Source organism: Poecilia mexicana, unplaced genomic scaffold, assembly GCF_051168715.1.
Source record: "Poecilia mexicana isolate PSO_F unplaced genomic scaffold, ASM5116871v1 scaffold_16, whole genome shotgun sequence".
NCBI classification, from domain to species: Eukaryota; Metazoa; Chordata; class Actinopteri; order Cyprinodontiformes; family Poeciliidae; genus Poecilia; species Poecilia mexicana.
The window spans coordinates 25,828,692-25,842,366 of record NW_028263385.1 but is presented as its reverse complement, the minus strand read 5'-3'; the positions used below and the strand labels follow the sequence as shown (position 1 = coordinate 25,842,366).

Here is a 13,675-nt window from a genome sequence, read left to right as displayed (position 1 = left end):
AATTTTTCTGGCCAGGAAATCAGTTCCACTCTAATTAAATCAGGTGTGTGGTTTAGTGATTATAGTTATTTACTCAGCAGTGTAGGCAGATGCCAAGTCATGTTTGAAAATAAAAAAAAGTAAAATCTGTAACTGTAAAGGTTGTCAGGAGAGAGGAATCACATAAGCTCACTGTAGCCACGGTTCATACCACGATTAGCTTGTTATGCTGACATTACCGTATGACGTCTACCCATTTTTTACTTAACTTTCCAATAATAAGCTTATAGTCAGCGCTCTAAACAGATACGATTCTTGAGCGATGTCCTTTTGAGACTTACCTGGCTTGTTCAAGGTTTCATTAACCATTTCTTGGACAAATGTCAAGCTGGTAGTTGATCAACATAACCATTTCTGTATTAAAAATCTGTTTTATTAGTCTTATGTTTGGACTTTTATTAACTGTAAGTCGTAAATATGAAAAATAACAGAATGAAGGCTTGAAGAATAACACACCGCAATTAATCTGTAAAGGAATTTCACTTTTTGAACTGAATTATTGTAATAAATTGACTTTTTGACGGTATTTCAATCTACTGAGGTGCGTCGGTGGAGACACATGTTTGATGGTGTTCAAGTTTATAGCACGCAATATGTAAAATAAATAATTTTAAAAAATTTTAAAACCTTCGGGATGAAAGCGGAGTCAACTTGAATGACTGTTTTTTTTTTTACCTTGTGTTAGACTTTGCTGGTCAAAGGCAGGCTGAGGTAGAGTCTGTGTCTCAAACTGACCGATATTCTGCGGCAAAGCATGTTGAGTGGTCACATACGAGTCTGCAAGAGCAAAGATCCACAAAACATTTGGTTAGGAAATGATTTCAGGGCACATTTACACTTTAAATATTGGACTATAAACATTTGCTGACACAGCAGTTGATATGACTGAATTCTATTGTTAAACTCCATGAAAAACTTCATGGAGGGGTCTCAGTCCTGTTGGAAATAATACATGATTTTCTACATTTTTTATAAATGAAAATGTGTAAATTGTTGCATATATTTTCATATTCAGTATACGGCCAGTTTTTTAAAAAAAAATAAAAGAAAGAAAAATAAAGATTTTTGTTGCACTAATGCAATTTATTCATTAGTAGCCAGGCAGGAAGTGAAGCAGAAAGAGATGAGAAAAAGAAAAACTTGTCTAATAATAGCCAATGAGTTAAGTTGATTCGTTTGATTCAGGGTGACAGTGATGACCCTACAAGTTATTGTCAGAGACCAGTTCATGTTTTAACAGTCACTCTTCTTAAGCATGTGAAATGCTAAAACACTTCAGAGACATATTTTTTCTAATCTCTATCAATTGCACAGAGGAAAGTTTAAATAGACTGATATTGTTAGTAAAGAGAGAACAAGTCTAAATGTAGTTATCTATTTCATATCTCTTTGTTCTCTCTCCAAAAACACATTTTACGTATGCTGCTACCTTCGCCTTGAACTAGTGGCTGGTCAGCCAAAGGGGCATCGAGTGTCACTTGCTGGCCTCCATTCACAACTTCTCCCTGGCCCAGTCCCAGCATGCCTTGCTGCTCTGCTGCAGTAGTGGCAGCCTGCTGGAGAGACTCCGCCTCCATTTCCACCGGCATGTCATGGGTAACGGCGCCTGTTCCCAGCGGATCCTCTCCTGACTGTGGTTGCAGCTGCTGGGCCAGTTCATACCTGATTTCCCAGCATGACAGCAGAAAGTCAGAGCACAACACTAATCCTCAAAAAGGTCACATCACTGCACACAAACAAACAAAAAACCCGCGAGGACCCACAAACCTGTGCGTCTTCATGTGCTTCCTACAGTTGGGTGACGACTTGAACGTCTTCTGGCAGTAGGGGCACATGTAAGGTCGGAGTTCGCTGTGAGTGGTCATGTGGCGCCGCAGGCTCCCGCTGGTGGTGAACGTTGTGTCACACACCAGACACTTGTACGCCTTTAGGCCCGAATGCGTTCGGATGTGAGCTTTGAGGACTCCGGAGGAGGCGAAACCTCGACTGCACTGGATGCACTTGTACGGCCTTTCTCCTGTGTGAGATCTGGGACAGACAGAGCAAAACGTCAACGCAACTATAGTTTCACACACCAATTACACGGTGCGCGGTGGTGGGACTCGGCCAGACAGAGGTTGTGAATGGATGAAATGTTGGAAAACAACCGGATCAGTTGTGCGCAAACTGCTCTCCAGTGCCTCCCCCAAGACCATGTACTACTTGGCTGACATTAATCAAATTCCATTAATTTTTCCAGTTAATCTGTGATCCGAAATGAATTGCCTCTTGGTGTAGAGACCCCATGAATCCATTTCTCCTAACAGAACTTTTACTTTGTGTTCATTCACTCCTGCTTTTAGGCATTCTACATTACAGAGTAGATTTTTGAAAAATGTTTCGCTGTGGTATCTTGCTCATTAGTTTTGTGTCGGCCTTGTGAAACACTTCTGGACAACTTAATTTTTTTAAAAATGTGCATTAAAGATAAAGTTGCCATTGAGTTTGTGAATTATTCATCGCATTGAGATTTATTAACTTTAATGTAGTTATCATCCTGGAACTTTGTTGGCAAAATGTCTGATCTTAATTACTTAGATTTGGTATAGAGGACAAATAATACTGAGTGAGATATGTCATTTTAAAATACTAACAGCATCTGCCTTTATCTACTATTATTAATCAAAGTTCCATTCGGCTCAGAGCAACATTGTTTGACATGGGTGGCTCTAGCTGATAAGAGCCTACAGTTTTTCTTCTTATTTTGTTTCTGTGTAGCCACTTTTCTAGTTGAAACAGATACGACTGATGTAAGAAATCTTTTCTTTTTTTTTCTTTTTTTTTTTTTTTAAGTCTTCCATCAAGCATCCAGGCAAACAGGGATTTATTCTTGCGGATACGTCTAAGCTCCTCCAGAAGGATCTGACTCGTATCAGATGAAAATGATCACATACAAACTCGGAAACCCCAAATGGGAGCAGATCAGCACAACACTGACAGCTGTAGAATAATGAAAAGCTCTGCTTAAAATCAAAGCGGATGTGTTGTCAAGATAATGTTGCCACGGGAACAACATAAAAAAAAAAACTGCTGTGTCAGGGGGAGACATTTTTTATGAAACGAGAGGAAAAAATGTTTGTCATTATCCTTCTAGCATCTTTCACAGCTTGCAAAGAAATACAGAGCTGTGAAAAAAAATTAAAAATTTACTTTTTTGTCTCGGTTATATGGTTCAGATCTTCTAAAAAGTGTTAATATAAGAGAAATGTACGCTGAGTAAATAGAAAAAGGAGTTTTTAAAAGACGCTTTAATTTACTAAGGAAATAAAAATCAACCCAAACAAACCTTTGTCTGGGTCTTTTTCATATAGATATGTCTTTCTGTCATATCTTTTTCATTTTTCACATAGAATCATAAACTTTCTCTATGACACTGCCTTCAGAACGTCATCACAGCAACGTTTGTCCACTGATGCCATTCACAACCGTTCTTAGGAGCGACGGACTGAGAAATAGTTTCTATGACAAGCTCAGTAGACTCAGTTCCACCAGGTGTTTGCTAATTGTTGCTGCTGCTAGTCTGGAGGAGCTGTGTATGTGAACATGCATGAAATAATCAAAGCAACACTCCAGGTATGTTTTTGATGAAGGAATAACAATATAACATAATATAAAACTATTAAAAAAGCTGATTTTACAAAATAGCCCCCTTTAAGATTTTTATTTATAAAAAAAATAAAATAAAACCAAGCATAGCTTGTATTTCAGTTCTCAGTTACACAAAAAGAAAATTCAACGGGGCATCCATACTTTTGGAAGGCGCTGTGTTTAGGCTTTAAGTTAAAACTAATTTCAAGAAGTTGGAACACACAAAGAGAAAAACAAAAATTGAAGAGAATCACCAGTTTACTTCAAAGACGTTTGGGTTTTTTTTTCTTTGGGGAAAAGCAGAGGGGAGACTTTCTTTACCAAACGTTAAGTAAATCCTATCTGCTCCTCCACCACCTACCAGCAGACAATTCTGTTTCCACCTTCCACATCAATTTATTCTCATTTCCCTCGGTGCTGTCATACCGTTCAACCCAAATTTATCACCTCCACCACCATCGCATTTCACTCTGCTCTATCTCGCTGGTTCCCCCTCCAGTTTTGTTCAGGAATTCATGGCATCATCCTGCCAATGTTGAGAGAATCTCAAAGAGGAAAACAATACCTGACATGTTGTTTTAGATGGCTTGACTTCTTGTAAGCCTTGCTGCAGTACTGGCACTTGTACGGCCTGTCGTTGCCCACAACTTCCAGGAACTGCTGAAAAGCAAGGCGGGGATTCTGGGAGGGGACGAGGCCTGGTCAAACAAACAAAAACACAAAACCTTCAAGTCTTCCACGTGAAGGCGCAATGGTGAGCATGCACACATTTATGACCAGCAAAATTCACAAAGTGTTCGCACCGTAATCCGTGATGAGGATGGGTTCCTGCAAGGGGATGTCGGGCAGAGGTAAGATGTTCTTGGAAGCTTTGGCTTTGTTGGCTTTCCGTTGAAATCTGTTCTTCTTTTGCTGCAGGCTTTTGAAGTGTGACGCAATGTGCGTCTTCCTGTGACCGGACGTGCGAAAGATCTTGTCACAGTGAGGGCAGGGGAAAGGACGTACGCCTGAGGACACGGAGCGCAAAAGTAGCCACGTCACGTAAAAACCCACAGACAAACTCTAGTTATTAACCTGAAACAAAAACAATAATAAGCACAGGGTCTCTGCAGGGTCCACCCAGTCCAAATTAAAGCTTTCTAAAACCTTTTTTAAGACTATTATGATGAAAATTAAGTTCTGCATTACATCAGAAATGTATGATAGAAACATAGTATCGTATGGGTTGGCAACACACGTGATTTAATGGTGAAGATGAACGTTGTCTGGTCAAACTGCATGAGATTTACACTTAAACCATAATAGATGCAAACAAGCTAGTTGCTAACTAGCTAGCTTACTTTGTTATAACTAGTTTTTTTATTAGCTAGCTAGATAGTTTTTCTCCTCCCTCCATTTTCACTGCAGGAACCAGAACCAAAAGTTCCTACTAATAGAGCCACTATTACACATTTGCTAGCTAGCATGTGTTTATTAGCAGCTAGCTGCCAGTAACGTCAATTGCCTTGAGTCACAGAATGCAATGAAGAACTCAAACGTTTGAATGACAGAACAGTCCCACAAGGATATGAAGGACTATGAAGGATATAAATAGTCCTGCCACCATAAAATATAAAACCTGTGATTAACATATTTTAAGGCCAACTTACCTTTTTTTTTTTTTTTTTTTTTTTTTTTTATGATTTTCAAACATTTTAATTCCTGAATTTTAGATACATGAATTTTAGACTTTTTAATGATGCGCGGACTCCCTGAAAAAATTAATAAATCTGATAAATGTCTGCTGAGACGAATGGAAATAGTTTACATCACCAGAAAATATTAAACACTTGAAAGGAAGCACATAAATAACCACAGAACAAACACAAAGGCAGACATTGAAAGCCTGGCTCTATCAACTCATACTAGAGGTTTCCACAGATGCTTGAACTGAATATGATCTACAACGTGGCCTTTAGACGGTATTCAGTTAAATAAAAGCCTTAGCATTGGCTTTCAGTGCAACCACTCCATGGGGCGGGCCGCCAACTTCACCTGTGTGCAGCCGCATGTGCACTTTCATGCTGCCTGAAGTGGAGAAGCGCTTCAGACAGCACTGACACTCGAAGGCCTTGATGCCTGTGTGTGTCTTCATGTGAGCTGTGAGGGTACTCTTCACTGCGAAAGCTCTGAAACACTGTTTGCACTTGAAGGGTTTCTCGTGGGTGTGGATGCGAATGTGGCGGACGAGGTCGCTGGGCTTCTTGAACTCTTTGGCGCAGTAAGGGCAGCCGTGCCAGCGCACACCGTCCTCTTCCCTGATCGAGCCTGTAGCAGAGCAAACAACTGAATCAGCTCTTCAAAGATATTCATGCTAAACAAACTGCTCCACGTCTTGTCATGTTACAACCACACCTTTCACTGTTTTACTGGTCTACTATCTTAAGGGTGCATTCTCACCTGATAGGCTTGTAGTTTCAGTTCAATTGGGGGCCAAACTTTCAACATTTGTTACATTTTCAGGTGCAGCGGTTAATTTCACACTGTGTGAAATGAGCCAAACCCTTTGAAAAACCTGTTTACCTCCTCACCAGTGATGGCGCTGTACCTAGACCCACTGAAGGAAACATCTGAAGGAGACACTGAGCACAACGTCCTTCTTCACAAAATGTAAGCAAAAATGAAATGGTGTGACACCTTAGTGGTTGTACGGTTTCTTTTTTGTCTTTAATAAAAGACCACAAGTCATTTATCCCGTTAAGATTAATGGAGCTAAATCCAAGGACATCCTGGAAGAACAAAAACAACTAAATACCCTAAATACCATACTACACATGTATTTCCAGCTGTTTCATGTCAGACATGAGATGAATTCTTGGCTATGAAAGCTTTGAAGACCTCTGACAGTAGCTCTCACAATTTAATAAATCTCATCTCACCCCACATCTTCACCTCCAGCCTACCTGGCATTTGTATAGGCTTCTTAAAAATGCTCCTCCTCTTCTCCCTTAGTGATTTGTCTGGGAACTCCACTTTCTTGCTCTCTGAAGCGGTGCCCTCTGTGCTCGGATTCTGAGACTCTCCGGATGGGGCGTCACTCTGCGGCTGGACGACACTCAGACCACTGTTCTCCAAAGCTTGCTGCAAACACAGAACAGCCATCCCGCCAAACCCGGATCAAAAAGCAGTCATAAGGAAAAAGTAGAAAAAAAAACTGAGGAAACAAAGAGGAAAAGCTATTATCTACAAAATGATATTGGAGAATTCTTATCATCTCTTCATTCGTTTTTGGACATGGTTTGCAAAAGTGGAACATATCCAGGCATGAAAATGAAGCCCTGATCCCAATCCAAAGCTCAGCGATAATTGCATCCATTTACACTGTCATGCATGGGTTCTATTAACTCTACGGCCGCGGCCACGGATGAAGCTTTCTGCAGGAAATTCATTATGTGCTTCCCATCTCCACTGCCTGATTGAAGTTTCCCCTACAGTGAGAGAGACCCTGACGTCCAATCACTGCAGAAAAGCACATTGAATTATATCATAATTCAGTGTGCTTCATTATGATAAAGCATATAATAAAATATATGATATGTTTTACACCAGGCCCTTCCATTTCTTAACTGTTATCCTGAATGTATGGCTGCCATTCACTCACCTGCAGGATGTCCTGGTTGATTGCAGTTTCCATGGCAATAGTTGGCTCCGGAGGCTGAGGTTGAGCCGTCTCCCCACTGACCTGCTCCGACAGCTCCAAGAGCTGCTGGATGACATCTGTCACCCCCTCGCCACCCTCCGACCCCCCCACGGTCTGACCTGTTGTCTCGGTCTCCTGCAGTCAGATAAAGTAGAGGGGGAACAAGAGTGAAAAGAGAGAGAGAAAAAAAAAAGGAATGAGCAACATGACGAAAGAACCGAGAGAGGCCAGAGTTTGATGGCTGACTAAGTTTTATTAGGGAACCCCCGGAGCATAAAATGAGCCAAGGATCGGGGAATGACTGAGCAGAATGCCAATGTCTGAATCACTGGTGCGCAAACACAGGTGACAAAATAAACACCAGGCTGTAGTTAAATCTAAATAAACAAATTTAATTTGTGGCAGCTAAACTGACATCATTTAGCTGCAAATAAAAACAGTTTGAATAATCAGTGTGAAATGATTCACCATATTCAAATAGAATATTAATATAAGCACACAAATTAAGTAGGCCGGTTTTTACAGAGACACAATTTAGATTTTTTTTTTTTTTTTAACCCATCCAGATGTCCGAATCTGGATGTTTTTTCTTTTACTCCTATCACCCATCCGAGCATTTTAAAATGAATGCATTTGTCAATAAGTAGCCAAAATGTGGTGAATTGAATAAAATGAATGGGACAGACGTATCTACTGAAGACAAATCTAGCATCACATTTCATTAGAGGGCTCAGATCAGATTGTGAAAGTTTTTACACAATCAATGACATTACAGAGTTACGTTCTACAGAGCAACAGACACTACAGCACTAAATATTCACATTTATGTTTAGCGTTTTCAGAGGGTTTTTTTGTGTACTCCAGTAGTCAAGCAATGACATTTGGTTTTTCACTGTTGTGTCCTTGAACAATGACAATAAAGTACGTCTAAGTCTAAGGGTGCTTTCACACCTGATAGTCCGGTAGACTCGGTTTGACTGAGGACCAAAACTGCAACATTTGTTCCATTTTCAGCTGGTGTGGTTCGCTTTCATACTGCGCTGTGTAAAACGAACCAAACTAAATGAAAATCCTGTTCATCTCCTCGCCTGTGGTGGCGCTGCACCAAGAACTACTGAAGGAAACAACACAAAACCTCAGAAGAAGACACTGAGTGCAACTTCTTGCTTGTTCATAAAATGCCAACAAAAATGGAGTGGAGTCACATTTGAGCTGTTGCAGGATTTCTCTTTTAACTTTGCTCAAAGATCACGAGTTATTTCTCCCGCTAGCACTAGTCTTGAGCTTTTGTTTTGGTTGTATTTTCCCAGAATGCCCTGCACTATTGTCCACTTCCTGCGTTTGGAGCGGTCTCCAGTTCGCTTGGCATTAACATAAACATTTGAACCACACCACAGTTCACTTCAACCAGAGGCCTAGGTTTCTAGGTACACCAGTATGGTCCGCATCAGAGTTCGACTGCGCATTCACACCTCCCCAAATGAACTGAACTTTATAGGCAAACAAACTAGAGCTCTGTTAAAAGGGCTACTATGAATGCACCCTGATATGACGCCTATTTTTGTCCTAAAAGGTTGTGTCTAGGAAAGCTGCTCTGAATATTCTGACCATTCTTCACCTAAGATGTACATTTACTCCTAAAAATATAGTGGAACTGACCCATATAGCTAAGTCTACAATAAACCCACCTCTCGCTCCCTCTGAGAAGACATAGACTTATGTGTTGGACTAATGCAAGTATCTCTACATTTTGACCTCCAGCCGGTGCTTATTATCTGATAGACACTGAGCATGTGTGACAAGGCTTTTGCTTGCGCTTTCTTCATACGGCTCTCTTACCGAAGTGCTGGACGGCACCTCAATCACAGAGATGTGCATCTTGCTGATGTGGGCATTCAGGCTCCCCAGTTTCTTGAATACACAGCTGCAGTCCATGCACGGGAATAGAGGTACCCCTTTGGTCTGTGGGATAAAAGGAATGCACATGCGCGCTGTTACTGCTTGCAAATGGCTTTTAAATATTCCTTTCTGTGACTTATTGCGACGCACTTCAAAGGGAAATGTATGATTATAGGAGCTCTAAATGGAGACCTGAAGTCTAAGAAGACACGGAATTAGGTCTATTGATGGAATGTGAACTGGAAATTATTTGAAATCTTGAAGCTGAGCTAGTTTTATGTTGCCGCTTTCACACTCTAATCCTGAAGGAAGACTAATATTATGCGCCACAGGCGAACACAGAAATCAGCACTTCACCAGAATTGCACATTCTGTTTAAAAAAAGGAAAATTCAATTGCATGCCCCATATATAACTCCTAACATGTGCTAACGACAGAATATGGAAGTTGTTACTGCAAAAGGTTTATTCAGATAAAGCAAAGAGAATGCAAATATGAAATATGTCTGTGGTTTAATCAGGTTGCAAGAGAGTGAGAGAGAGCAAGACTTAAAACATATTAGGAAAGCTAAATTGAATACACAAAAGTTGTTCAACTGGATAAGCAACACAGAGGTACAGCAAACATCAACATTCTCATCTCTGATTTTACATACACAGAGACTGCTCTACTTCTGGTGCTAGCTGTGCTAACTATGCTAGTCAGCAATACAACATTGCCTTGCTTGCATTCCAGCAGAAAAAGTTGGTTTCAAAGGTGCTGCTCAATCAGAATGCTGTTCCCATATCTTCTTAGATTATCAGTCTTATAGACAAATTATGAGTGTCCAAAATTTGTATCAGCAGGTCAAAGTTTGTGGTGTTTCTTTTTTTTTTTTTTTTTATGTGGCATTTTATCTTCGAGTCCCTGGCAATAGCCAACGTTTGACTAATGGGTAATTCTGCCAGGACAATAAATCTTAAATTCCTTTTTTTATTTTGCTTTTGCAGCACAACCAGTGCATTCACCCAGGGGTTTCCTTTTTTTTTTTTAATAAGTTAGAGGAGGGCTTCTGGTCAACTGTTCATCAAAAGTGAAGGCTGCTGTGAGAATCCATTCATTATGGCATCTCTAGGGAAATACTCTAGGGAAGTACCCGAGCTACAGCAACTGTGATGCGTCAGGTTTAATGTTTACAGAGAAGGAAGACTACATTTCTCCAAGGACAAACATATCTGCTTCAGTTTTCTTAGTTTGCCAAGAATTCTTTCATGTGCATTGTTAGCAGTGTACAGTACAGCTCAGTCGATCGCTAAATCTACACTAGGAGGGAAACAAAACTGAATTTTAAAAAATTTGCTTCAGGCAAAAAGAAACAAAAAATAATAACAAAAAACTGGGTTTTTTATTGGTGTCTTTAGCTGTTTCTAAGGCTCTGCCTTCCAGCTGTAAAATCCAAACTCAGCAAGTAAGGTGCGCTGCTGAAATAAGAGAGAAAATTACTTTTGAATGGAAGCACTTTTCAAAACTTGACGTCAACACCTGAAATGATGAGTAAGTGATGGGCTTTGAAGGAAACACTGTGGAGCACACCACTCTGGAAAAGGGGTTGATTGCTTTTTTGTGATGATCGCAACGGAAAACATCTGTGAGAGCGGACAGACTTCTCTCAGAAGCCGGGAAAGTTTTCTGAAGTAAAGTGGCTGCACTCTGGAAACCAAAAGGAAAACGTTGGAGAGTGTTTGGAGTGTGAAGCTATGAGTGGGCAAAGGCACTCGGTAAGGTGTTATCACCGACTTGATTGTAGGTTTGCGGCTTTAGGTTAAGACTGTGCAAAAATGTAAAACAAATACTTTTAACGAGCATGGCTGGGTGTAGGAAGAGCATTTGTCACATATGGTGGTTGCCGTGACGTCAGAAAGAGGGTTAAAAAAAAAAAAAAAACAAGACAGAAGGCAACATATCACATAACCAGCTATCAATGGCTTAAATGTTTTTTTGTTTTTTTTCTATTTTCAGCAATCCAATGAATTCAGATGCTGAAAAAACAATAGATTAAGTATGAACTAAATGTTCCATAAGAAATGCTTTGTTCTGAGAAGCAAGAGATAAAATTGTGCTAAATAAATTCATGGTTTCACCCTGTAATAGTTCAATAAGAAACATACTGAATGGCCATTACAGAGGCAGATATATTGCTTCATTACTAGAGGGGTGATGAGCTTGCCATAAAAGACTTCACTTCATCAAGCCGCTGTATAGTTTTAAGCTCATTAATATTAGCCCTGCCAACAGCACCATGAATGTGTCCCACTACATTTATGATTTATTTTTACTTTTTTGTAAAAAATAAAAAAATATGTATTTACTCATAAGGGAGTAAATACAAAAAAACAGTGATAATTTCCCCTTATTAAAAGGAAGAAGCTATAAGAACCAACTGGGCTGGATGGAAAATATGATCCTCTTTAAATGTGGTTAACCAAATTTTGTAGGGCTGGCAATCAACTATTGTATCGCTTTTCCTGGCAATCGTAAACGGAAATGCATAAGAAAATGCAAATAAATACTTCAATTCCTTTTTGAAATAGGACAATAAATATTTCATTGCCTAAAATGCAACAGTATGGCTTTCCCTTCAGTGTACCATGCTCATTTGTACCAGAGGTTGCAACTGCAGCTAAAAATCAATTACTAAATTAATTAAATAACTCAGCCCTAAAATCTTTTAGAAAAACCTGATCTAATTTATTTCACCATCATGTCAAACCAGTAAAGAAATCCCTTAAATAGAGATGTAACAGATGTAATTTCTGGTTAAAGTACAGCACTATCACATCCCTCTCTGAGGGTAGGATGACTCAGGTGAAGAGTAAACAGGAAACACATTATCTGCATAATGGATTTCTTATTCCTTTATCGATGGAGCCCCTGCAGTTCTGAGCAGCTCAGAAAAGCTTCTGAGCTCTTGTTTCATGTGTGAAAATATTACTGCCTCCACATTCCTGGAAGAACCACCAGCACTTAATCAAATGCAAACAGGAACCCGTTTCCAGGGCTCTCAATATGGCTACAAAGGCAAGAAAAACACCTGCATCCAATTTATCAATTAGGCCAGCAAATCATAAACGGCAAACTCTCTCTGAAACAAGAGAGGTGAAGCACTCTTGTGGAAATTGCATGTGTTATTTAAATGGCCCTGCTGTTTTGCCTTCTTGAAATAATTCACTCACCTTGGCCTGTTGTTATCTGCTACTATGGGAAAAATACATTCATGGCAGTAATGGTGAAAATAAGTCCTGAATTTGTTCTGATGTATTTTTAGAGAGGAATGCAGTTTTTGACCTTGCTGAGGAACACTCAGATATTGTCTTTTTTTTCTTCTTCTAAGTATAACTCATAAGTAAAACCAAAACTGAATATGTAGAATAGTGAGCCTTTATGCTGTCTGTTGGGTGTCCATAATGTTGGTAAAAAATAATTTAAAAAAAATCTCTGGGAAGGGTACTGGTCCATTATATAGATAGGTAGATTGGATGGATGGGTGGATGGATGGATGGATGGATGGGTGGATGGATGGATGTGATCTCGCTGTAGTAGTAGCACAAGCAGCAGGTCTCTGCATGACAGATAAGCTTGTGCAGAAGTAAAACCTACCAGATCAAGTCTGGCCATTGTTTTATGTGCTGATGTCAGAGTTTGATTTTTTTCTATGTTACGTTATTAAGCTGTTTTTAAATGTCTTGTGATTCTTTTTTTTATGTTTTGTAACATATTTCTTAACATCAGACATACTCGTGGATATAACTAGTCTGAGCTACAAGCCTAAACACAAAGTGAAATTTGAAAGTTGGTGTGAAGCTGTGCGCCCTTAAATTTGTCTTCTCAAATTTCTCGCTTTTCCTCAAATGTATGAAGCAGAAGTTTAAAGAGCAAAAAGCATAGCATGGAAATAGAACCGGTTCAATTCAAGCTAAATCATCCATTTGCAGGAAATTGCAACAAGCACTTCAAATTTCCACATCAGCTATCGCACAAGACTGAAGCTCGGTGTTACCTTTTAGCTAAAATATGTTATTTCTGGTCGACAGATGGAGACCATCGTGGTGCTTCACACTGACACTGACATGAAACTGAACGTAGGCAGATTGTGGCATCGACCACTAACAACGCTGAGAATCTTCACTCAGACAAAGTGGGGAAAACATCCTCACAGGCTGATTTTGCTCTTCAGGGGCGTCTAGGATATACTTTGACATCAGCGCCTCTTTTGATCTCTTAACCCCCGCTTCGCTTTCCAAGGAAAAGCTGACAGATCTTCAAAGTTCAGGCAAATCTAGCTTGCGTTTTATCATGCTTGGATTAAAGAATAAAAATGCAGAAGAAAGAAGCACAACTTCCTTTTTACTCTTTGAACTTAACAATAAAGAGAATGTGTTGCACTGCAGTCAC

The 13,675-nt window shown here is 39.8% G+C and overlaps 1 protein-coding gene across 1 annotated transcript in view; it reads right to left on the bottom strand.

Annotated features, from left to right (window-relative positions):
* Positions 1–13,675, bottom strand: part of znf236 (zinc finger protein 236) — a 55,044-nt gene that overhangs the window by 31,953 nt on the left and 9,416 nt on the right. The window contains exons 7-15 of the mRNA XM_088013568.1: positions 9,185–9,307; positions 7,307–7,480; positions 6,609–6,786; positions 5,701–5,973; positions 4,470–4,673; positions 4,232–4,364; positions 1,807–2,067; positions 1,469–1,701; positions 715–816 (exon numbers count right to left, since the gene is read on the bottom strand). Coding sequence (XP_087869694.1) covers positions 715–816; positions 1,469–1,701; positions 1,807–2,067; positions 4,232–4,364; positions 4,470–4,673; positions 5,701–5,973; positions 6,609–6,786; positions 7,307–7,480; positions 9,185–9,307 — 1,681 coding nt within the window. The remainder of the gene's footprint in view (positions 1–714; positions 817–1,468; positions 1,702–1,806; positions 2,068–4,231; positions 4,365–4,469; positions 4,674–5,700; positions 5,974–6,608; positions 6,787–7,306; positions 7,481–9,184; positions 9,308–13,675) is intronic.